At 37.9% G+C, this 17,154-nt stretch overlaps 2 protein-coding genes across 5 annotated transcripts in view; one reads left to right on the plus strand and one right to left on the minus strand.

The window, feature by feature from the left end:
- Positions 1-17,154, minus strand: part of spri (Src homology 2 domain-containing protein sprint) — a 211,550-nt gene that overhangs the window by 156,631 nt on the left and 37,765 nt on the right. Inside the window, exon 1 of one of the 3 annotated variants that reach the window (XM_033338010.2) lies at positions 2,760-3,674. The exons of the other annotated variants lie outside the window; for them this stretch is intronic. The gene's annotated coding sequence lies outside the window, so the exon portion shown is untranslated. Of the gene's footprint in view, positions 1-2,759; positions 3,675-17,154 lie in introns of those variants that run through there. 3 annotated transcript variants of the gene reach the window in all.
- The window catches only part of Obp5 (odorant binding protein 5), a 77,062-nt gene that overhangs the window by 59,050 nt on the left and 858 nt on the right, over positions 1-17,154 (plus strand). Inside the window, exons 1-4 of one of the 2 annotated variants that reach the window (XM_033338065.2) lie at positions 15,641-15,757; positions 16,297-16,372; positions 16,470-16,558; positions 16,642-16,753. In XM_033338065.2, coding sequence (XP_033193956.1) covers positions 15,692-15,757; positions 16,297-16,372; positions 16,470-16,558; positions 16,642-16,753 — 343 coding nt within the window. In that variant the 5' untranslated portion in view covers positions 15,641-15,691. Of the gene's footprint in view, positions 1-15,640; positions 15,758-16,296; positions 16,373-16,469; positions 16,559-16,641; positions 16,754-17,154 lie in introns of those variants that run through there. The other variant, XM_076621661.1, reaches the window with a different exon arrangement.

The raw sequence follows: 17,154 nt of genomic DNA on the forward strand, positions 1-17,154 counted from the left end.
CCTTGTCGGAATATTACAGAGGCAGCTACTATTTATCGTTTTATTTATTCTCGAAGAAAAGTATCTCAACGAATTACGATGCAGATGAAAAGAAACTTTCCGAAGATTATTTTCCTCGTTGGAATATCACAACAGTGCTATTTATTTTTTCGCTCGATCTAAATGGAATTTTCAGTTTCAAAGAATTCGAAGGAACGTCTAACGATTCTTCTGACAAAAATTCTAAAATTATCATCGATGAAAAAAGAAATTAAAAATGCATAGGGAACGTAGAAGGAAATATTCCCAACATATTCGTTGACTATTATTGTTAGCGAAAAATATCGAATTCTACAGAAAGTCGACCTCTTATTTCTTAGAAGGAATTTGTTAGAAGAAAATGCAGACGCAAGTCGATCGTTTCGAAACGCCAATCGACCAACTGAATAACATGAAACGGATCGTACGGTCAGCCTGGATGGATCCCGAACCGCATGATCGCAGTGTTTGGTAAACGGTGAGTGTTGATGTAAATTACTATTAATGAAACGAGACGTAACGGTGCAGCATCTAAATTGAAGCAATACGGTTTCTTTATCGTGTGCTGGACGAAAGGGGGAACAGGCAGAGGAGACAGACGAAGCTAAGTAGGCAGTCAGACAGAGTGTTGGTGTGTGAAACGATAAGTTAGCGAGCAACAAGCCCGAATACACTTTTAAAACACGCGTTCCCTTGCCTTACTCGCGTATACACTGGGTGATCTTAAATAAAGCGATCGAACATTTCTATTTAAACTTTGCTGCAGTTTACGAATTTGCGTTTCAATTACGAATTTTACTGCAATGCCGCTATTTTCCCAACCAGTGAAAGTTTTGATGTTTGGAGAAAAATATTTGCGTATAATTCAATTATAAAATCAACTACATAACGCTGATATTACGCGAAAGCGATCAGGCGAACGCGAAAGCGATCAGGCGAACGCGAGAGCAGTAGAACGGTGAAAGTCTGCTGGAAAATTGCAGACACGCTTCGTCAAACGTATTTGAATGATAAATAGACTGTTGATATTTATGCAAATTCGTATGTTGACAAATATTCTTAAAGAAATGGAACCATTGCGAAAAATTGCTTCACCTACTGTTTTCATATGCTGAAAGTACTATCAGGTTGTCCGAAAAGTATCTTTCTTTTACAGACACGTCTTTTACAACGACGCATCTTTGTACAAACATGAAACCTAATCTGTCGAACGTTGTGATCTTTATTTCGATGGAACAAAATGGATCATACGTAATTCGATAAAATAATAAACGTCGTGCATATTTTATTTCCTTATAAGACGAAAGAAACTTTTCGGACGACCTAATATATTTTGGAAATTTTATACGTTTCTGCATATTATGTGCATTTTCGCATCTTCAGATTTCCTAATAATAAGCTCCGAAAAAATTCCACGGTTTAATGTTTCGATTTAAGCTTCAAGATTGTTACATTTTTACGACTTACAGCTATTAACTTGTCCACTGACTAATTGTTATTCGTCGACAAATTACGGTGCAGAGGAATTCATAAAATAGAAAGACAGACGAAGGAAACGAGTTTTTTGACTAGCTCTATCAACCATCCTTGTTCGTTTCAGGCCTACATTCTCAAGAACCTTCTCGAGAACATTTCTCGAGCTCTAAAAACTTGTAACTCGCGTTACACGCGAAACACGCGTCTACCTATCGCCAAATCGATCTGTATTTCGCGCCCGGAGTCTGCGAGCGATTCGTCATTCGCGAGACGCGAGCAATCAGCGTAATTGGCGCCGGGAACTTGAACCGAGAAAGAACAAAAGGCTAACCGTACATCGTACTGTGGCAATAAATAATCAACGATACGAATCGCGGCTGTCCACGAATTCAAAAACCCTGGAAAACCGAGTGGACACGCGTCTCGCGTCTCCTTCTCGTCGAAGAACGAAGGAAGGAATTCCCTGCACGCATCGGCCGTAGTTCCTGCTCCGTTGAATGAATCGTTCCCTTAGTTATGGCAGGCAAAAAAAGGAAAAAAAATACGCAGGCGTGCAGCACCTCGAATTATAGTTACGGTGCCAGCGTACGATGAATCACCGTGCGACCGCGAGTTTTTGAAAGTTCCTGTGAACCGTCGACGATTATTCCTTTTCAAACCCACGCTAATGCCATTTTGTCCATTATTATTGTCCGTATATCTAATACGAGTGTTTCAAATATGTAACGTATAAAACTTTATTATCATATGGATAATAGATAATAAAATAAATATTCTCACGAACAACCAAGTATGCCTATTTAAAGGCAAACAATATTTTTCATTAACCATATATTTCTTCTGTACTCTCTGTTATGTTCTATGTTTGTTTTTAATCAAAAATACAAATATATATTATAACACGATATATATTAGGTTGTCCGAAAAGTGTCTTTTACAGGTACGTCTTTTACAACGATGCATCTTTATACAAATACGAAACCTAATCTGTCGAATATTATGGTCTTTACTTTGATAGAACAAAATGGATTATACGCAATTCGATAAAATAACATAAAACGGAAAATATCGTGCATCCATTATTTCCTTATAAAACGAAAGAAACTTTTCGGACGACCTAACACGATATATAAACACGTGTAGAGTTTATATGGAAATGTAGAAATACCAAATATATAGCACAAAAGAGATTAAAAAGATGCAAATGTAAAATCAATTACTAAATTAGAAAAAAAAAACAAACGATTAAATCATTCTCAACGTACCTAGAGCACACGTGCATCAACAGCCACGATCTCGATCAACGAAAAGTTTCCCAAAGAAATCTCTAACGGCTGGAACACCGAGGCACGCGTAGAGGATAAAAAAAAAAAAGGAAAAAGAAACGGCACAGAAATTAGAAACGGCGGGGTGGAACGCGTTTTTCCGTTTGTTCACGTGGCGAGACACCGAAGACGCGCGCCGTCTCACACTTGTCAAAGTACGCGCGTCGTCGACTTCGCTCGAGCACGGCCACCGAGACACTGAACCACAGTCCTTGCCCTCGAAAACGCTCAGGTGGCCCGTCTGCAATGTAAACAGGGAGGCCTTGTTGCGATCCACATCGTTCTCCGTTTTCTTTTCATTCCCCTAATTTCTCATCTTTTCAAAAAATCTTCCACCATTTACATTTTCGACGTGGCGGTATAACGTACGGCTATACTCCTTGACCTCTTTCCTTTGATCGCCAGCTTTTTTCACACAAGTACATTCCGTTGGTGCAAGAGTCGATTAGAATGGGGAAGGTGATCGAGTTTCTTTTAGAAGGAAGAGTGAAAGTGAATTTCGTGCGTGAGATAATCGACCGAGGTGAATGGAAAGTGGACGTAAATTACATCTCGTTAACGCGAAACTACCCTAAAATGTTCGATTCTTTACTCGAGGTATCTTAAGATCCCAAACGAAAGAAAATATTCAAATTTGATTAGTTTCTTTCTGTCAAGGTTGTTTCAAATGTTTAATAGACAGCCCGTGAATTGGAATTTAATGCCACCGTATAGGACAATTTATCCGACTCTCCGAATATTCTTTCAATGATATTTCATACTAAATATCGATGTGAAAAATCGACAGACATAGTGCAACGTGCGTTATGCCACGATATCTCGTTTCGATATATTAAATCCAGACGCTTTATACGTTTCGTACAATCGCTAGTAAATGTTACGTTAATAAAATTACATTTTTCAAGCGACTCTACTCTTACTCGTGTTCACGTTACGGTATACGATTCTTCGCTATAGTATTGACAGCATTACGCGTGGGTGTAGTATCGCAGAGTTAATAGGAAGTAGAGAATCGATATTTTAGGTGGCAGAAAATAATATTCTTTTGAACGACGTGTCAACTGGTAAACGATATAAATTCGAAGGGTCCTCCTCGGTAAACGTCCTCGTCGACACTAATTTATACAGAGGACATAAAATATGGTGTTTGAGAATGATATACCCGGTATAGTTTGTAGGAAATAATATTCACAAATTCACTTTGACACTATTACCGACTCACTGAATATTCCTTATTACAATTATCTATTATTATAGCAATCAATGCACTAATGAAATATCGTATGCAAACAATTCTCTCTGCTTTATTTTATAAATAATATTCATCGAAAACACAATTGGAAAACGTATTAATTACCTATACTGACAATGAATAATTCGTCACTGAAAAATCCAAAGCACCAAGGTCACTAAAATTACCTATACGACAATTACATTCATTTTCTCGTCTCTCGATTGTTCTAATTAAGGATCGCGATATATTAAGAGTAATAATCGTTGCAAGGAATAAAAGAAAGAGAAGAGAAAATCACTGAGAAAAGAATGGAAAGAGGCGCGAATTATAGAACGTCGCGGCGTCGATCCGGACGAATTTAACGATGCGCCAGGGAAGAAGACGACCAGAGAAAGACTCCAGCACCACTGGTTGCGGCATTAACATCATCATCGCCATCAACCTCCTCTTCGTCACCACCACCACCAAGCATTTGCCAGCGGTACTGGCAGCGGCGCTGACAACGGTGCCCTTAAAGCCTGTCTACTTTCACGCAGCTCGTGCGTACGACCTACTCGAGCGTAAACAGTAATAATTTGTTGTTTCGTGGTTGTTAAACTCTCCCGAGAGGCGTAAACGAGAAAATGCGGAGTACGTGAGAATAAGAAACGAGGATATGGCGATGGCAAAATAGGAGTATCACGAGGCGGAATAATTTCGTATGGTTGGAAATGCGTTTCGCCGTTTTCTATTAATAAGTTAGCAGTCAGTGATACATGGTCTTCGAGTTATTTAGAATGGTCGTGAGATCGTGTTTACGGGGTAGATGATCGATGGGAATAATTAAGAAAGTTAAGGAAGTTATCGACGTAAGATCGAATCGAGTAGAAATTGTTCGACGTAGGTTGCCGTTTCGTAAGATTACGAATACTACGAACTTTCAATCGGCTTGTTAATTGATTTCTAGGTTTTCTTATTAAAGGGGGGGGGGTGGGATTAAATAGTCGTTAAAAAATCGTCCATCTTGCATCTTGAATTCCGTCTTGAGAGAGTAAAAGTCGGAGCAAAATTTCGCACGGCGGGGTAACTTTTGTCGCGTCACCTTACCGCGAGATTCGATGCGGACAGCCCGCGTGGAACATCAAAAATATAGAGGAAAGATGGTTGGAAAGAGAGACAGGCAGAGGGACTCGCGTTTCGCCGGCCGCTGAATCATGCAGCTAAAATATACCGAGTGTACGTTTCGTACTCTCCGACATGGGTACGTAGTCATTGAAAAAAGGAACGAACAGAGTTCCAGCTGTTTATTAATAAACGAGCCTTGCGGTTGAAGCTGTTCGCCGCCGTACAAGAAGAAGATCAGCCATGCAACAGGGAATAAAATCGTGCAGAGAGAAATTCTCGTAACGAACGAGGAACCAACACCATGAACGTGATTGATCGTGCCACGAGAATGGATGGTTTTATGTTCGAATTAAAAACGCTAACTCTGGATTGCTTGCGATTTTTACTCGTTTTCATGGTTCGATGATGAAAAGAAAGACACGTATAAAGGAAATTTTATCGCAAAATGTTCTTTCAACGTGTTAGTTCCGTTTGTGACTCGAAACGGAGCTCGAATTTTTGTACGACTAAGGAAAAAGAAAGAAAAGTAATGGTTCTTTGAAAGTGAGATTACGTAACGATGACAGGCGAGTAGTTACCTCTATAAATTTCTATCTTATTGAGAGGAGAATTTTATCGTTCCAAATGCGACTCAGGTTTCTTCCCAGCAATTCTGAACGACGTTATTTACAAAACAGCTGAAAGAAAATTAAAGAAAGGAAACATCCACGTGAAAATGTAACGGTGATTGTTTGATTTAGAGAAACAGATGATTTGTGGGAACACTCGAAAGAAGGATTGCGGCAAGTTTCAAATATATCGCTAATTAAGTGCTAAAAAAAAAAAAAAGAAAGACAGTAATTGCAATCGCAGTTTCCATCGGGCGTCTTTGTTCCTTTGTTCGCAGAATTATTTACAATTAAGGAAATTACGACATCGTAAGGACATGTATCGCATGATCCTTCTAATTTCTTGAAAAATGTTTAAAAAGTTTGAGGTGTAGTATTATTAAAAAATATCAGAATAATTATTATCGTGCCGTTAATATATATTACGATATTGTCAAGTGTTTCTAGTGGAAACAATGGGATTCCAAACAATGGAATAAAACAGAAAAGTATTATTTTCCAAATTATATATCGATCGTCTGGTTTAATTACAGAGATGCTTAAAATGTCTGTTATATAGACGCAAATTACTAACAAAATTGTTCGATCGGTTACATCACTCGGGAAAGATAGTTTTCGTCGAAACTGCTCGTTAATTAATAAAATGAAGCAATACTATTATCATTAACCGTGCTATCGTGTACGAGTAACTACATGTTACTCCGAATGCTTATTACACGTTGCCGAAGAGCGTATTATGGTTGCGTAATCCATTGACAATGTAATATTTTACCTACGACCAATCACTGTATTGCGTAATGGAGCGTAATTTATATCGTCCTAAACTCTTAAACATTGTTTGTCGGTTTCTTCGTTCTATCTTCGTTATCGCTAAAGTGACAGAAAAGTGGTTTAAAAAATTGCAAATATAGTGTATCGTTTAAAATTCGTATTCGATGATACCTCGTAATCAAAATGTTCTCTTTCCGATAAAACTTTCAAACATAGAGAAAAGTTTAATCACGAGGGAAATACAGTTTAATTACAAAAATGTGCAATCGGAAAAATTTGAACGATTAAAGAAACAAAATTTGAGATTGATAACTATCGGAGAAGATTCCATTTAAACGTTTCAATTAACGTTCCACCGATCATGTTTGTCATATCGATCCTTTTTTTAGCCCCGTGTTAGAAGGATTTTTCGATTAAGAAATGGTCCATCTAACAGATTCAACTGTAATTTATCCTGTCGATAAATTCTACCTGCCTGAACCTAACATCCCGGAAGACTACCGTCTACGCTCTGTCATAAATTAGGTCCAACGAATGACTCTATTTGATCAGGAAAGGTAAAAGCCGGTTCGTGAACGCGTAATACGGTTACGCCTGTGCAGTCGACAGCAATTAAATCAAAAAACGATCCGCCGTCGCTAATTGCCGAGTGTCAGGCTTCGTTACGGGTCACCTTTGTTCTCCCCATCCAGTGCAATCCCCTTTATTTGAATGAAGCGTAATCGATTAGTCGTAATATCGCGAGGACTTCGCGGCCTAACGCAATCAAAGTCCCTCCTCTGGCTATAATTTATATAAATCGACACGACTGTTAGTATAATTAGATATGAGGAAGGAATTGCCGAATCCGTGTAAACGTTTGTTTATTGCAATAGAGTTTATATCAACGACAGACTGTGAGTATCTATGCGAACTTATAAATTGGATAAATCAGATTTATACGTAGATTAGGTACAGATTGGATTTAGAAATAATAATCGTATCTTATAAGCAATAATAGTTTCTAAATGAAATTCAGAGATATAGATTAGACGGGAATATAAAATGATAAAACGCGATTGATGAAAATTGTTGTTATTTCTGTATCCAGAGGTAGGATCATAATAGCTATTGTTTTATTCTTTGGATAAATCTATCGCACCGTTCTGAGTCGAAAAACCTTTATTGTACTTTCTTACATGGACCAGGGATAAAAACAAAATAACATCTTAAATCTATCGATTGTATCTAGAATTTCTGGTTACTGTTTATTGTAACTCACGTTGTCATTTCCAACAAAAATAATTCTGAATGAAAATCGTCGTGAACGCCATATGTGTATTGGGTTGTCCGATAAGTGTCTTTTTTTCGCAAACGTGTTTTTTCAAACGGTGCACCTCCACAGAAACGTGAAACCAAATCTGTGAAATCTCGCGATGTTTATCTCGACAGAACAAAATGGATCGTAGGTAATTCGATGAAATAATATAAAAGAAAAAACGTTTATTATTTCCTCATAAAATGAAAGAAACTTTTCGGACAACCTAATATATGCCACGTATTCACGTTCCATCGTGTTTCCATGATATTCGCCGTGCGTTTGGACTCGTTTCGATGGAAGCAGAGATGGAAGTTATGCAATTTGTTAACACGCAGATAGGCCGTATAATTTCTAAGCGTGAAACTCGCCGAGTCATGCGGGGTTAGGTTGGGGTTAGACCTGGTTCGAGATTCGAAGTGCAGTTTGTTTAATAGGAAAATATACGATTGTTGGTCAAAAAATCGGTCGAAGAGGGAAGCGTGGCTTCGCGGCGAAGATTATTTCGAGAGCAACGATTTCTGTTTGTTTATCGTCAAATGGACGTGGCTCGCTACGAAACTCACAGGAAGCGGATACGATTAGCTCTGTTCGCGTGTGTGTCAGCGCTCGAGAAAATAGACAGCGATACCGCGAGTCCAACCCATTTTCTTTTCTAACTGGTTTCCTACTTTTCTGTTAGAAATATTTTAACATAAGAGAGACTCATTATCAGTTATCGACGTTTACGTCGATTTTTCACAATATAGATTTTGTTTATCGATTCGAAGCATATACGTGGATCGTTCGATTATTCGACGAAGAGGAGAAATTTGCATGAGAGGAAGCAAGAAATTTTGCAGGACTAGATACGTGATACGATGATGAGAAATTGCAAACTATCTTGTTAGAACGCGTGCGATAAATTTGTTTATTGTAAAGTTTGCGCTAAGAGTAACGACAATTGCAGTTAGCAATAGGCATATTTGTAAAAATTCCTAAAATTAAAGATACGAACGTCGTGGAACTGGAGCTAAGACTAAGAATAAGTGCACTTAGAAACCGATTTCCAAGATTTGTAACATTTACGGCAGGTATACTACTAAAATATGAGATAAAAATAAACGCATATGGAGTTAGAGAAATAGTAAACGATATTTCGAGATTAATGATATCATCATGTTATACAATATCTTGTATGGACTATACCGGAGACATAATACGATGGTTCAGGGGAATTGCTGATCCTCGAAAATGGTCGAAGATCGTTTCGAGAATCCTAAATCTCCGTTAGTAACCAGAGAAAACGCTGATCCTGAAAATTTCTTGATGGTCGTTCCAACAACCCTAAATCATTGTTAGTGGTCTAGAAAAGTGCTGAACTTTACAATCTGTTGGTGACCCCTACCAGAATTTTAAGCAATATCACTTACATCTTTCGATAAATTGACACCATTGTTTATCAACTGTAAGAAATTCATGTTACAAATACAAAGAACACCCAAGTTTATTTCACATCTCGATTGGCTTTTTATATCGCGCACTTTCGTCGACAAATGAAACTTGCAATCTCTGAGCAGCAATTAGTTTTATTTCATACATATCGTATAAATAACTTCTCGTTCATAATAAATTTTTCCTTGCAAAAATTCCAATTTCCCGCAACATCCTATCTATAGTCTCGACAAGTTAGGAAAAAATAACATTTTTCCTACTCAAACTGAAACGGAGAATCCACATTGTTCGGAGTGAAAATAGAGCTTGGAACTGGAACGATCGCACGAACCGGTAACACGACTTATTCTTTCCATCGGTTTAACATCGCAACAAGAATCGGTAGATTAAACGTTGTGCCCGCGATAGAGGGGAAACGAGTTTGTGAGTCACATCGTGTGCCGGAAGTGTGGCGATATCTCCGGGGCCCGACCTTTTTCGCCCCTTCTCCCTTCTATCGGTGAACATCGCGTCGAGGTCATCGAAAACGTCTTCGCGAACTATAATCTCGATTACAAATCGAAACTATATGAACGCTGGCTACGAAAAGTATTATTATACAGTGTATATACTAATTAATTAGGTACAAATACAGGGTGGTTGGTAACTGGTGGTACAAGCGAAAAAAGAAATCGAAAATGTAGAATAAAAATTTTTCGTTCGAGGCTTTGTTTTCGAGAAAATCGACTTTGAATTTTCGCTCGGTACGCCTGCACTTTATCGCGTCTCGTTATAACGGATCTCACTGTAGATCGTTGTCTCGATTGACGTTACTTTTTTAATTTGTAAAATTTTAAATTTTTAAATTTTCAAATTTTTAAATTTTTGAATTTTTAAATTTTTAAATTTTTAAATTTTTGAATTTTTAAATTTTTAAATTTTTATTCTATATTTTCGACTTCTTTTTTCGCGTAGAATCAGCCCCTTTCCGCTTGCACCACCAGTTACCAACCACCCTGTATATCCGTATCGTTTAATACTCTATGACTACAAAAATTGTCATAGCATTAAAGCGAAGCATAGAACTTAATACGAAGAAACTGTTGATTGAAAAATAAGACTATGTGCCAATATCGATTCGTATATCGGGCCAGGCATACATCCGCTTTTATCGTTACGGATCACGATATCGTATAAAATCGATATATATTTTTCAAGGAAAGAAAAATTACCTAACGTCGCAACCCCAACAAAGACGAACAACCCCATACTCCATTTCCGCTGCGAGACTGTCAGAGGTCGTGATTGCGAATAACCAGGCAAAAGACGCGAGAAGCGAGTTTCGAGAGGCCACTCTGATCACGAAGAACGAAGGCCAAATGTATCTTTTTCTTTTTTCTCTTTATTCCCTTCGAAGGGTGTTCTACGTGGAACAGAGGGAGGTTGGACTAAAAGCACGAGCCACAATTTGCTTGGAATTTTGCGGCAGAAAGTAAGTTGCCCGAATCAGAGTCGACTGAAAGCTAATTCAGGCAAGCTCGGGGACCCCGGTACTGTGAAGTTTAATTGAAAGGTAATTAGCATGACAAAGGGCAGCCTTTAATCGCGACGGGGCACGCGATTAATTTATTACGCAGTCGCGAGTCTCTCGGCTGGTGATCGTCGCGTTTCGAAAACGTATCGACACAGTTCATTTATCGCGTGCTCGTTCCTTTTTCTTCGGCCACGCGTTTATACGCCTCTCAATTTGGCGGCGACGTTGATGCAACAATGTGACGCACTGTCGCCAGGAATACGGCCTGGGCATTTTATGCGAATACCTTTCAAATGAAAGCGATATCTTTTTAAGAGCGAGATTCGCGCCTCCCAGACGGAGAGAGCTTCTCGTTTTTTATGTTTACAAATTCTTTGAAATGTTTTTCATTATATTTTCATTACATAAAAAAATTAAATGTCAACTTTTCTCACAATCCGAGATTTACGAGACTTACATTACATACGTAGGTTCTCGAACCTTTTAATATTTCCAATTTTAAATATCGGGATCCTTTATCATTAACATTGTCCGTCGATTTATTCGTCGGCTTTCCAAACTTTCAAATTACATCTCCCGTTTCATCGACTACGTTCTACGTAATACAGGATCGTAGCAAAACGGAACATTCTAAATTATTTGTCGAAAATGACAACGCGAGTTCGTGCTCGCCATCCATATGCAGATGCGCTGGTTACAATAAATAGCAACTAGAAGATAGTTCTAGATACAATCGATAGGTTTAAGATGTTCTTTTGTTTCTATCTCTAGTCCATGTAAGAAAGTGGAATAAAGGTTTTTCGGCTCAGAACGGTGCGATAGATTTATCCAAAGAATAAAATAATAACTATTACGATCCCACCTCTGAATAACAACATTGTTAAATAAACGCAGGCCAAAACGAACCAACTTACCAGACGATATCGAACCTTTTCAGCCAACTGTATACATCGTCGCAAGCTGAACGCGTTATTATAATTCTGGACGAAGCAGCGACCTATCGACAAGACGTTCGTTACGCAATTCGCCGTGAAACGCGGTTATTACCGTTAATTAAAGGCGCTTAATTAGGGCGGCGTCGCAGAGGTCACGTTATTCCCATGACTCGTACGACGTGATTCTCTAACACGCCCTTCCCTTTCCGTAATTCGTAACATCGCTGCCCCGTTTCTTACTCACCGTTGCGTCCATCCTTTTTTCGCTCCTCACCCTTCGCTTCCGCGTTCTTATTTCCCCGTTGTTTATATTACGGGAGAAGCTAGTTTTGTCGCACGCGATCTTCGTTAACGCCCGCAAACAATCGGACACCGTTTTCTTTTATCGCTCAATCCTCTCTAGCGAACCGACTGGACTTGATTGCTATTCCTTAAGAAGCAATTTTGGTCTCGTGGAGCCAAGAGATTCTCACGATGCTCCTTTCACATTGTTCGTTTTCGCGTTTTGATTGTTCGATTATTATCGTGAACAACGCTTTTGCGATGGATATTCTGCGGTTTGATCAACTCGTTCTTGTAAAAATCCTTAATACATACCCCCAACCCTGTTCATAAGTATCAGCACATTTGCTTTATACAAATTAGCAGACTGCGGATATTTGTCCATTTATGGAAAATTCAAGGATGCAAAAATATACATACAACGCAGATGAGATGTAAAAATATACAGGGTGGTTGGTAACTGGTGGTACAAGCGGAAAGTGGATGATTCTACGCGAAAAAAGAAGTCGAAAATATGGAATAAAAATTTTTCGTTCGAGGCTTCGTTTTCGAGAAAATCGACTTTGAATTTTCGCTCGGTACGCGTGCGGTACGTTATAACGGATCTCACTGTAGATCGTTGTCTCGATGGAAAAATTAAAAAAAAAATTTTTATTCTATATTTTCGACTTCTTTTTTCGCGTAGAACCACCCCCTTTCCGCTTGTACCGCCAGTTACCAACCACCCTGTACAAAGGTATAATATTTAACGAGTAAAAGAAGTTCATGTCTACGTGCTATCTGTGTAGTTACGTTTCTAAAAATATCAATTTGCATCGACATCCACGATTTAATTATTAGGTAATCGCATATTATGTAAAGTTGTCCACGTATGTGGATATAGGTAACATACTGACATTCTTCACGCTCTAAAATCGAACGTGTCCATGAATAGCGGAGAAAGTCCGCGTTATGATATCGCGGATCGTTGTTCGGAAACGAGCACGCGGTGTCCAGATGTGGGTGAAGGAAGGCCGGTATTGCGCGATCGGATTCCATCGGTTCGATTCGATGTCACCGTCTGACGAAATTTTGTTGTTACACGTGTACAAGTATTTTTAGTTTACGAGGCAAGATGCGGATATGATATCGTGGAATTAGGTCCATCCCACGGAGGAGCTTCTTCCTTCTCTTTCATATTTTTCATCGAATTAGAAACATAAACGTCCCACACTGTCGCGTTTCTCTTAATTTAAAATTTTTTTTATTCTTAACCCTTAGTGCATTATGGACGCATATATGCGTTTTCTGTAAGTGTCCGGCATGGAGTAAGGACGCCTATATGCGTTTGTCAATTTTTCCGAACGCCTACGCAGAAGTAATACTATTACGTTTGTGCGAAATAAATATAAATGTATTGCTTATATATAATGCATATATTTTATATCAAAAATCTACTGCTTCGAAACAAAAATTTAGTGAATTTCATTTAGCGTTGATAAGAGACATTTTACGAAAATATTTCCAACGTAGAAGCATGTTAGGAGGAGGAAAGAGAAAGTCCGAGGATTTACCATTTCGTTTAATCGATAGGCATTTTTCCATGAAAATGCCCTAATCGTGCCGGCACAACACAATCATCAAGAAGAAAATGTGTTGTTTGTGCGAAAAATAAGAGAAGGAGCGACACGCGATACGAATGCAGAAAATGCGATGTCGGATTACGTATCGATAATTGTTTTGAAATTTTTCACACACAACTGAATTATTAACTTGTGTTATATTTACTAAATTTAGTTTTCTAGTTTATCGTTTTTTAGTTTATTATCCAGATTCTAGTTTATTGTAAATTTCAATGTTTATAATAAATACTAAATACTAAAAAATAACGCTCTTGAACCATATAATCTCGTGCAAAAGAATTACTATAACTTATTACGATTTGCGCTTTCAATAGTCAATCAACAGAGTTAAGTCTAGCGAAAAAGTACTCCGTCCACAGCGATGGTCAGCGCTGGCCGCGAGTATTCAACGCTCCAAGGGTTAAATTTCTCTTAATTTGATAATAAATGTACCATTCGTTTGCAAGGGAAAAACGTGAAACCGAAATAATTTATTTTACCCTCTAAATGTTATAAGCGTTGCTTTACTTTCGATTGATCTTCTATAAATGTATAAGTATCCGCGATCTGCTAATGATATAAAATCAATTGACAAATAACAAGAGCAAGATATATGATTCCGTTGCACACGCAGAAATATTTTCTTTACGTCCAACATAAATCTACGAAATTTCTATGAAAGCTTTTAAATTGATCGTTTCAACCACTCTGATAATTCTAGCGCTAAGATCCTTAAAATCCCAGAAATTCGTTTGTTATTCAAATTCAAAACCAAAGTTTCGCATCTCATCGACGGTAACATATACGTTTCCAATGAATTTCATCGCGCTCGATCCACGAACTCTCAAAGAGGAGCCGGAATATCCTGGCAAAAGCCATCGTCTCTTCAAAAGCCAAGCTTACTATAGTCGCTTGCAGCAAAAGAGAAAAGGAAAACGAAGGGATGAACATCGAAAAGGACACGAAGAGGAATTCCTCTCGAGATTCGTTGAAGTATAGGACGATCAGGTGGAAACGAATCGCCGAGGAGATCGTGTCGAGAGGGTGGAAAAAAAATGTAATTATCGAACCGGCGAAGAGTAGCCCCACGAACTAATGGCCGCGGGGATGGCGTCGCTTTCTGGCCAGATGCTCCTGTTTTAAGGGTGTCTCTCGAGATACAAGGGTTCGACATTAACGCCGAGTCTTCGGTCGGCGAAGGGAGCTGCGGACAAAGCGAACGACCGGCCAAAACTTGCTTCGTACAAGTTGGAGCGTGCAAACCGCACCGAGCGGGTGTGGGGCTCGAGACGGTGCAGTGGCTGGCATGATCGAGCCTGTGACTGTTACCGCGAACTATAATGGAATAATTTGTCGATAGTTTTGCAATGGAAGCTCGCTAAACAGTTTTTAAATTACGATTGTCGAAATATGTCGAATTTTTGAATAGATACGACGATGTGATCGTAGGTATCGGGTTGTCTCAAAAGTTCCTTTCTTTTTATACGGAATTAGTAGGTGCGCAGCATGTTTTGTTTTATATTATTTTATTCAGTTCAATAAAATAATGTAAAAGGAAAAATGCTGTGCATCTATCGTTTCCTCGTAAAACGAAAGACAACCTAATATTTAAAATAATATCTGCTCGTCCTGCGAAGAAATTATTTAGCTTCTACTCTTTCTCGAAAGATAAACGATATTTTCTACGATAATCTTACATTTTTAATTAGGAAATTACAGTGAAAAAGGAAATCGTATCGAATCATTGCGGAAAGAACAAGACGGTAAAAGATTATTTCGTTCGAGGGAGTTGAAACTCGTCGAGACGATAATTCAGTGGTTGAAAACGCTCTTTAACTCGCGTTACATAAAGTCAGCGAGTTTATCATCAAGTCGAAAAAGACCATGTTTTTCTATCGTAATTTCCTAGCGAATTTCAAATTATCAAATTATCTGATATTGAACAAAAGTCATCGCATATGACTTACGAAACGTTAGAGCAGAAAGGTTTATAAGAGAAAGACTAGGCGAATAAGCCTTCAGTCGCTTGGTCCTGAAGAAAGACTACGCTTTAATATTCGTTTTCATCTCCTTTTCTATTTAAAAATTTGAATATGCATGTGAAATTTTTACTTGTCGCAATGTTGTTCGCGTTCGTGGCGTGGAAACCAGCAGAAAGTGTACGTTTCTTCAATTTTAATGGAAGAATACATTTGGCTGAGTATTAGTGAAAATATTAATTTTTCAGCGATCCAGGAATTTTGTTCGCTGGAATAACGGGAATTAGATAGATAAAAGTGATAAATAGTTTTCGAAAAATATTTCTCGAATATTCTCCGAAATATCTTACCGTTCGAAATTCGACATACTTTTTCGTCATTTAGACATTGAAAAGTTTTATTTAAATACCAAAGTATTAAAATATTAACAGATCTAGATATTTGAAATTTTGAAAATTAAAATATTCCGGTAACCTGATCATCCAAAGGGTTAGACGTGTGAAAATTGAATAAAATTTAATGGTAACAAATTCATCGTCAAAATGACCAATAGTTCTTGGAAATCGTGGTTCATTGTCGCTATTCGGGATCTTGGGACAATGTACCATAGTGCGTTGTTAGAAACAAAACCAGGAAATTCTCAACGCGTGTCATTATGTATTAAAAGTTAAAAGGAAAGAAAACTGACAACAGAATCTAAATTATTGCATGAACTTTAGGCCACTGCCGAGCAAATGGACAAAATGGCAAGGAGTCTGCGCAGGTCTTGTTTGCAAAAAATCGATATATCAGAAGGTAAGCAGAGAAGACGAATAAAACAGAATTCGATCAAATCGAAGAAAATTAGATCGTTGACAAAGTGTCTTCTGTATTTCTGTCGGAATTTATTTAGATAAAGTGGAGGGCATGCGAAGAGGTGAATTTCCAGAAGATCCAAATCTTAAGTGCTATACGAATTGCATTATGAAATTAATTCGAACCGTAAATACAAAATATACTTCGATATTAAGATTGTCCACTGGAAGATCGATTAATCGACATTTTTGATCCGTTTGTTCGTCTAGTTTAAAAATGGCAATATCGATTTTGCTATGGTGATCAAGCAAGTAGAACTTTCGATGGCACCGGAAGAAGCAGCCGTAATGAAGGAAGCCATACTGAAATGTAGTCATATGGGTAAGGCAAATTACCAAATACTCGAACATTTGCTCGTTCAAAACAAGCAAATAGATTTTTAATATTTCAAGAAGAACTTTACCAGACATTTAATCATAAATATCAACAACGATTCTTTCATAATTTTTCCAAATTTAGAAAATTTATCAACAATGAAAAAGTATGATTGGAGCCGAAATGATCGATAATTAAATAAAAGTTGGTTGCTTATAAAGAAATTTGCAAAACCATCGACAACTTCGAATCACCGTATTCGCGTAAAGATACTGTAGAAAAATTCCAATAATTTATTCCTTTTTGAATCGAGATTCGATCGCTTGAGAAACTTTTCAGACGCACCATACTTTTTTTATTTTTTTTTCACATGAAAGAAGTTAAAGCTTCCAGCTAAACTTTGTTCC

This window comes from Bombus vancouverensis, chromosome 9 (genome assembly GCF_051014615.1).
Source record: "Bombus vancouverensis nearcticus chromosome 9, iyBomVanc1_principal, whole genome shotgun sequence".
NCBI lineage: Eukaryota > Metazoa > Arthropoda > Insecta > Hymenoptera > Apidae > Bombus > Bombus vancouverensis.